The sequence below is a fragment of the Erinaceus europaeus genome, chromosome 14 (genome assembly GCF_950295315.1).
Source record: "Erinaceus europaeus chromosome 14, mEriEur2.1, whole genome shotgun sequence".
In the NCBI taxonomy this organism is placed as follows: domain Eukaryota; kingdom Metazoa; phylum Chordata; class Mammalia; order Eulipotyphla; family Erinaceidae; genus Erinaceus; species Erinaceus europaeus.
Window position 1 is genome coordinate 48433058 of NC_080175.1, and position 8950 is coordinate 48442007.

General features: G+C 37.2%; 1 gene segment (V, D, J or C); it reads left to right on the top strand.

Annotated features, from left to right (window-relative positions):
- Positions 1–239: 239 nt before the first annotated feature.
- Positions 240–825, top strand: LOC103122372 (immunoglobulin heavy variable 4-59-like). The segment is given in 2 exon segments: positions 240–345; positions 428–825. Coding segments are annotated over 2 exon segments (429 nt in total).
- The last annotated feature ends 8125 nt before the right edge of the window (positions 826–8950 follow it).

An 8950-nucleotide genomic window follows, 5' to 3' on the forward strand; every position in this document is an offset into this window, starting at 1 on the left:
GAAAAATCAGTTTCCAATTTTAAGTCTATATATTATATCTCTGAACCTAAGTTTTCTCTCCCCAAAGTGTTCTACTCCCAACTAAGTGCTCTACTCTACACTTTGGGAGTCCTAGTACCAGAATAGTACTTGGGGAGAATGGACAGAACTATTTCTATTCTAATAAATAAAGGAAGGAAGCCCATATGCAAATTATTCTCCCAGATCTAAGTCAAATCCTCTTGTGCTGTGAATACATCCAGCTCTCTACTCACTTAGGGCTGAGGTCTCTGGGGAAGGCAAACCTGTAATCTAGAAGAATGAGAGTGTTTGTGGTTCTGCTCTCTCTGGTGACAGCTCCAAAAGGTGAGGGTCTCAGATGTTGAATCTTGTATAGAGATGGCTATGACTGTGAATAAGTGACAGGCATGATTTTTCTCATCTCCAGGTGTCCTGTCAGAGTTGAAGCTGCAGGAGTCAGGCCCAGGACTGGTGAGACCATCAGAGACACTGTCTCTCACCTGTTCTGTCTCTGGAGAATCCATATCCAGTTACTACTGGAATTGGATCCGTCAGCCAACAGGGAAGGGACTGGAGTGGATTGGCCGTATATATGGTGGTGATAGTAGTACTAACTACAGTCCAACTATGAAGAACCGAGCCACCATCTCAAAAGACACATCCAAGAATCAGTTCTCCCTGAAGCTGAGCTCTGTAACAGCTGAGGACACAGCCATGTATTACTGTGCAAGAGACACAGTGATGGGAAATGAGTGTGAATCCAAACAAAAAACAATTAGCTGGGAATCAAGAAGATTTGATGGCTTGTAGCTGATGTCCATACCACCAGACTATTCTAAATACATTAAGTAAGTCACAGAAGCAGGTGCAAATTTATAATTTTGTGTTGGGTGCTGTTTTCCTGTCATTGTCTTAGACTTCCTCTCAACTTTAACAAGAACATACCTTATTGAAATTTCTGTGCTTTCACTGAAAACTCACATTCACAAAATTTAAATGATGTATTTCATTAATTCCTCTAAATTCATAAAATTTAAAAGATGATACTGCATAAAATAAAATAGAGCTTGGGAAAGCATGCAGATTTTCCAGGGTTACTTTTAAATTGGATTCTTTCAGATTTCTCTGTTCTGTACCAATTTTTCTCTGTCTTGTTAAATAAAAATATAGAAAAATGAAAGGAAGGGAGGGAGGAAGGAAGAACAGAAGGAAGGAAGAAAAGAAGGAAGGAAGGAGGGAAGGAAAGAAGGAAGGAAGTAAGGAAGGAAGGAAGGAAGGAAGGAAGGAAGGAAGTAATAATTGACAGTCAAGTGTGGAGTGAAAGCACCAAGCTTCGGTGATAATCCTGAAGGCAGTACAGAAGCAAACTTTTTATAAATGCAATGAAAAGAATCAATTAAATGAGGGTTTATAAGACTTAATATGTTCTAGAAAAAACATAATGCATGATACTCTGAGACCCCTATTTCAGTCCCCACCAACAATAGACACCAGAGATGATCAATGATCTGGTCTCTTATGCATCTTTCTTTCTGTATATATTTCATTAAAAATAAATTAACATTGGGAGCTGGATGGTAGTTCAGCGGGTCAAGTGCATGTGGCATGAAGCACAAGGACTGGCGTAAGTATCGTGGTTTGAGCCCCTGGCTCCCCACCTGCAGGGGCGTTGCTTCACAGGTGGTGAAGCAGGTCTGCAGGTGTCTATGTTTCTCTCTCCTCTCTGTCTTCCCCTCCTCTCTCCATTTCTCTCTGTCGTACCCAACAATGACAACATCAATAACAACAGAAATAATAACTACAACAATAAAACAAGGGCACTAAAAATGAATAAATAAAACATTAAAAAATAAAATAAATGAACAGTAAAATGATTGAAATTACTCTAACAGATTTTCTGTTGATTATTAACAATTTAGTAGTCAATATCTTTAGTGAAACTGCATTATAATTATTAATCATGCTATTCACAAATTAGTCTATCAATTGATGAGTAAATCCAAATATCCTCTTCATATGTTTGCTAACCTATTGGATCTCCTCTGAAGTTAATGTCTTGTTCGTACACTCTGCCCATTTTTGGATGGGGTTATATGCTTTTTTGGTGCTAAGTTTGCTGAGTTCTCTGTATATTTTGGTGATTAGTCTCTTGTCTGATGTTTGGCATGTGAAGATCTTCTCCCATTCTGTGAGGGTTCTCTTTGTTTGTGTGATAGTTTCTTTGGCTGTGCAGAAGCTTTTCCATTTGATGTGGTCCCATTGGTTTGTTTCTGCTTTAGTCTTCCTTGCAATTGGGTTTGTTTGTTTCATCAAAGATGTCCTTGAGGTTTAGGTGGGAAAGTGTTTCAACAATGTTTTCCTCTAAGTATTTGATAGTTTCTGGTCTGACATCCGGGTCTTTGATCCATTTGGAGTTGATTTTTGTTTCTGGTGAGATAAGGTGGTTCAGTTTCATTCTTTTGCATATTATAACCCAGTTTTCCCAGCACCATATATTGAAGAGAGCCTCCTTCTACCATTTAATACTTTGGGCCTCCTTATCAAAGATTAGATGTACATAGGTGTGGGGGTTTAGATCTGGGCTTTCAATTCTGTTCCACTGGTCTGTGTGCCTATTTTTGTTCCACTACCATGTTGTTTTGACGATGATGGCATTATAATATAGTTTGATATCTGGGAGTGTGATGCCTCTGTTTCTGTTTCTTTTTCTCAAGATAGGTTCAGCAGTTCCATTTTTCTGGTTCCAGAAAAATGAATGTAGTTTTTGTTCTGTTTTCTTAAAGAAGCTTAGTGGAACTTTGATGGGTATTGCATTAAATTTGTATATGGCTCTGGGGAAAATATTCATTTTGATGATATTTGTTCTTGCGATCCATGAGCATGGAATGCCTTTCAATTTCTTGATATCAGTTTATATTTCCTTGAAGAGTGACTCATAGTTTTCAGTATACAAGTCTTTCACTTCTTTGGTCAGCTTTACTCCTAGGTATTTTGTTAATTTTGTTGCAATAGTGAATGGGAATGATTTCTGGATGTCTTCTTCAGTTTTAGTGTTTGCATGAAGAAATGCCACTGATTTTTGTACATTGATTTTGTAGCCTGATACCTTGCTATATTGCCTAATAACTTCCAGTAGTTTTCTACTGGATTCTTTGGGTTTTTCTCTGTATACTATCATGTCATCTGAAAATAGTGAGAGTTTGAATTCTTCCCTTCGAATCTGTATTCCTTTGATTTCTTTCTCTTGACTGATTGCTATGGCAAGAACTTCCAATGTTGAAGAGTAATGGTGATAGTGGGCAGCCCTGTCTAGTCCCCGACCTGAGGGGGAATGCTTTCAGCTTCTGTCTATTGAGTATGATGTTGGCTGTTGGTGTGCTATATATGGATTCCACTATCTTTAGGAATTTCCCATCTATTCCCATTTTTTGCAGGGTTTTGAGCATGAATGGGTGTTGGATTTTGTCAAAGGCTTTCTCTGCATCTATTGAGACAATCCTGTGTTTTTTGGCTTTGCTTTTATTGATGTGGTGAATGACATTGATTGACTTATGGATGTTGAACCTGCCTTGCATTCCTGGGATGAATCCCACTTGGTCGTGATGAACAATCTTTTTGATGTGCTGCTATATCCGGTTGGCCAAGATCTTGTTTAATATTTTGGCATCTATGTTCATCAGGGATATTGGTATATTGGTCTGTAGTTTTCCTTTTGTGTTCTGTCCCTATCAGCTTTTGGTATCAGGGTGATGTTGGCTTCATAGAAGGTAGAAGGGAGTGTACCTTTTCCTTCAATCCAGTGGAAAAGCTTTAGAAGTATGGGTATTAACTATTTCCTGAAGGTTTTATATAATTTATTTGTGAAGTCATCTGGTCCAGGATTTTGTTGTTGGGGAGATTTTTAATAATTGTTTTGATTTCTTTCTGAATGGTACAATTAGGTTTTGTGGTTCTTCTTGTTTCAGTTTTGGAAGGGCAAATGTTTCTAGGAATTCTTCCATTTCTTTCATATTTTCTAGCTTGGTGGCATATAGTTCTTCATAGAAGTTTCACATGATTTTCTGGATTTCTGTGGTGTCAATTGTGATATCCCATCGTTTTTAATTCTATGAATTTGAGTCTTATCCCTTTTTTGTTTGGTGAGTCTGGCTAGTGGTTTGTCAATCTTGTTTAATTTTTCAAAGAACCAACATTTAGCTTCATTGATCTTCTGTATATTTCTCTTATTTTTGATGTTGTTTATTTCTGCTCTAATTTTAGTGATTTCTGTCCTTTTAGTTTTTTTAGGGTTCCTTTGTTCCTCTTCCTCTAAGTCCTTAAGGTGTGCAGTAAGGTTGTTTATTTGGGTTTTTTTCTTGCAGTTTAATATGTAATTGTATGGCTATGAGTTTCCCTCTCAGTACTGCTTTAACTGTGTCCCAAATGTATTGATGTGTTGTGTCTTCATTTTCATTTGTTTCCAGGAACATTTAAATTTCCTGCTTGAATGTCTCTCTAATTTAGTGGTTCTTAAGAAGTATGTTGTTTAGTTTCCAGATTCTATGACTTTTAATAATTTTCTGTTTGTTGTTAATGGTCTGAGAAGATACTTGGGATGATTTCAATGCTCTTGAATTTATTGATGCTGTCTTTGTGGCCTAACATGTGGTCTATCCTTGAGTATGTGTTATGTGGATTTGAAAAGAAGGTGTAATCCAATTTTGGGGGGTGAAGGACTCTGAACATGTCCAAGAGGTCTAGTCTGTCCAACTCTTCATTTAATTCTCTTGTTTCTTTGTTGATTCTGTGTTTTGTTGATCTGTCTAAGTGTGAGAGTGGGGTGTTAAAGTCTCCCACTATTATTGTATTACTATTGATGTATTTTTGAAGTTCTTTGAGAAGTTGTTTGATGTATTTAGATGGTCCCTCATTGTGTGCATAGATGTTAATAATTGTTATATCTTCTTGGCTGATTGATCCTTTAATCATTATGTAATGACCTTGCCTATCTTTTTCTACTTTATTTAATCTAAAATCTATTTTGTCTGAGATGAGAATGGATGTTCCTGTCTTTTTTTGTGGTCCATTAGCCTGCAGAATAGTTTTCTGTCCTTTCACTTTAAGACTGTGTTTATCTAGTTGGGTCAATTGGGATTTTTCAAGCAGCATATGGTTGGGTTATGTTTTCTGATCCATCCTCCCACTCTGCCTTTTGCTGGGTGAGTTTAAGCCATTGACATTTACTGATATTATGGATTTAATGTGTTGTAATGCCATTGTTCAACAAGTTTTTATTTGATATGTTGCAAGTATTATAGTGATGTTCTTGTTTATAAGAGGTCTTTTAGAACCTCTTTCAGGGCTGGTTTGGTGATGGTTGCTTCCTTTAACTGTTGTTTGTCTGAGAAGGTTTTGAGGACTGCATCTAGTTTGAATGAAAGTCTAACAGGATATATTATCCTTGGTTGAAACCCTTTTTTATTCAGGACTCAATAGATATTTTGCCATTCTCTTCTGGCCTTTAGAGTTTGGGTAGAAAAGTCTGCTGATAGTCTTATAGGTTTTCCCCTCTATGTGATTTTTTTTGTTTTTCTCTTGCAGCATTTAAGATCCTTTCTTTATCCTTCTTTTCATTGTGACTACGATGTGTCTTGGTGTCTTCTGGTCTGGGTTGATTCTGTTTGGGATTCTCTGAGCCTCTTGGATATTAATGTCCTTTCTGTTGTTCAGGTCTGAGAAGTTTTCTTCTATAATTTCCTCTAGAATTCTTGCTTCCCCTTCCTCTCTTTCTTCCTCTGGCAGGCCAATTATATGAATGTTACTTCTTTTGAGATCATCCCATATGTCTCTGTTGTTGTTTTCAGTGTCTCTCAATCTCTTTTTGACCTCTTTCACCTCTTTCTTAGTTTTCTCTAGCTCATCCTCTGTCTGACTAATTCTGTTTTCTGCTTCTGCTAGTCTGCTTTACCTTCCCTAGGCTGCTTTCTTCATTACAGCCATTTCAGCTTTCAGTTCTCTAATTGCCTCAAGGCAGTTAGTATTTTCCTTGAGGGTCTCATCTGTTGTTTCCCTAATAATGCTATTCCTTTCCTCCAAAGTTGTTTTCATTTCTGTGATTAATAAATTTATTATTTCTTGCATGCTTTTCTTATCTATGGTTACTTCTGGATGACTTGTAGTTTTTTCTAGGCTCTTATTTTCATTCATTGTATTAGCAGATTTATTTGCTCTTGGTCTACCTAATTTTAATTGGTCTAATTTTAATGTGTTTTTTTATTTTTATGTTCTGTTCCTCAGTTGCTTTGTTTTATGTACAAGCCACATTATACTAAATACCTTTATGACAAATGCAATCACCACCCTCGGAAATTACAATAGTAACTTAAGCAATGACTGAAGCAGTTTAACCAATACCAGTTAGTCCCACCATGTCTTCAGTTCAAGAAAAGATAGCAACCAAATCTAAATGAAAAAGAAAGAGAAAGGAAAAAAGGGATACCAGGAATAGATAATTATGAAAATCTACTGTCCACTGTATATTTTTGGGTTATCAAAAGGGGAAGGGGAAGTAGAGCAGAGACACACACAAAAAGAGTCCGCTCTGCATCAGATTTCTTCCCTGAAATAATTTACAAATAAGTGTCAGTGAATTCAGAACACAGAGGAAGGAGGAAGGGAGAAAGGAAGACAGGGAAAAATATAGAAAAGAAAAAATAAGGAAACAGAAAAAAAAGTAGTGAAAGGAGTGTTGTATATATATGTATATATATATATATATATATATATATATATATATATATATATATATTTAATTGGCTTGGAGGTGGGAGAATGGCAATAGTGTATAGAGGAGGAATGAAAAGTGAGACAAGTTTCTCTCACAGTGGGTGATAATTCTTGTCATCTAGCAATGGAAACCATATTAAGAGTTAATTTTGGTCACCTGGTAGGGGGAAGGGATATGCGTGTATATATAATAGTATTTGTAAAATAGAACAGAGTAAAAAGCCCAAGCAGTGGGTCTACAGGTTGCACAGATTCCTGTTAGCCTATGTACATTTAGTCTAGACAACTGATTGAGAAAGAAAACACAATACAAAACAAATGTGAAAAAAAAAAAAAAAAAAACTTTCAAGCAGTATTTCCTAGGCTGGGTGAGGCTTGCTTGATTAGCTAATTGTTACTTGAATGTGTCTAAGTCCCTTACTCAGAGGAACAACATAAATATCCTAGAAATTTGGAAGCAGGGTTTAATGGCACCCCTGTGGGCCAGGAATCTTGGTAAAGAAAGGAGCTCCATGGGGAGCCTGCTAGAAGCAGCTCCCTACCCCTGGGGTCTGGTTATGGGGAGAGGGGGGCTGAGAGAAATAATCAAGAAATTTCCTTTCTTTTTGCTCTAATTTTTAACCCAAATTGAATTATAATCGCCTCTCTGGTCTACCTTTAGGATGCCTCCTTGCTTGTCTCGCTGAAGGCCAGGATTTCAAGGCTTTCTAGCAGTTGAAGTCAGAGCCCATGGGTGTTGCTACATTCCAGTCACCATCTTATCTCTGCCTCCCCCAAATATCCTCTTAAGTACTGAGTATTACATATTGTCAACTGTGAAATATATATATATGTATATATATATATATATATGTATATATATATATATATATCAGTATACAACATCTAACTTAATTTTCTTCATTATTTTCTTTTCTTTCTTTTTTTATTTAAGAAAGCATTAATTAACAAAACCATAGGGTAGGAGGGGTACAATTCCACACAATTCCCATCACCCAATCTCCATATCTCACCTCTCCCCTGATAGCTTTCCCATTCTCTATCCCTCTGAGAGCATGGACCCAGGGTCATTGTGGGTTGCAGAAGGTAGAAGGTCTGGCTTCTGTAATTGCTTCCACGCTGAACATGGGCATTGACTGGTCAGTCCATACTCCCAGTCTGCCTCTCTCTTTCCCTAGTAGGGTGGGTCTCTGGGGAAGCGGAGCTCCAGGACACATTGGTGGGATCTTCAGTCCAGGGAAGCCTGGCCGGCATCCTGATGACATCTGGAACCTGGTGACTGAAAAGAGCGTTAACATACAAAGCCAAAGAAATTGTTGAGCAATCATGGACCCAGAGCTTGGAATAGTGGAGAGGAAGTGTTAGGGGGGTATTCACTGCAAACTCTAGTGTACATCTGCTTTCAGGTATATATTTTGTAGTAGTTTACGGATACGTGTGAACATATGCTCTCTCTCACAGAAACTGGTGTATATCTAGCTTTTGGGACTTTTTAAAAAAGTGAACCACCTGAGATGGAATTAGAGTATACTATGAAAGGAAAGGTCTCACCCGAGTAATGAAGCTGAAGGGTTGTCATTCCACACGTAAATTCTCTGGACACAGTCTGAAGTGAAGCATGTTGAGGTGGCTATCATTGTGTTGCTTAGGTTGTGATCGGCAGATGTAACATTATTTGATATGGATTGGGAGAGGCATATGGGAAAGTGGGCCCTATACAATGGTTCCAGGACTGGGGGAAGTAGAGGCTCTATAGTGGAGATGTGAGATTCCTGCTGTCTTAGGGTTCAAAAAGACAAGCGATAGTTAATGTTATTATCACATTATTTGGTAATTGGGTTAACTTTGAAAGGCCCTTTTGTTAGGGTTTGCTGTACAGTACCCAGTATCTTGTATATAGCTGTGCTATTGTTTGCTTCTGATCTACTTGGTCTAGGCTTTTGAGAGTGTCTGCATATCAATTACACTGCATATATTGAGAAAAGATTATTTTATTTTCATATGTAGCTTCTATGTTTTAAAAATCTATTACTATTTTTTGTGGGTTGTATTGTTCTTCTGACATCAATTTTTCTAAAAGTAAATATATCCAACATTTGTGATTTGGAAGAATAAATATTTTCAAAATTGTCATTTGACATGAAACGCTATATGGATTAAATGAAATCCCTGTAATATCAGTGAT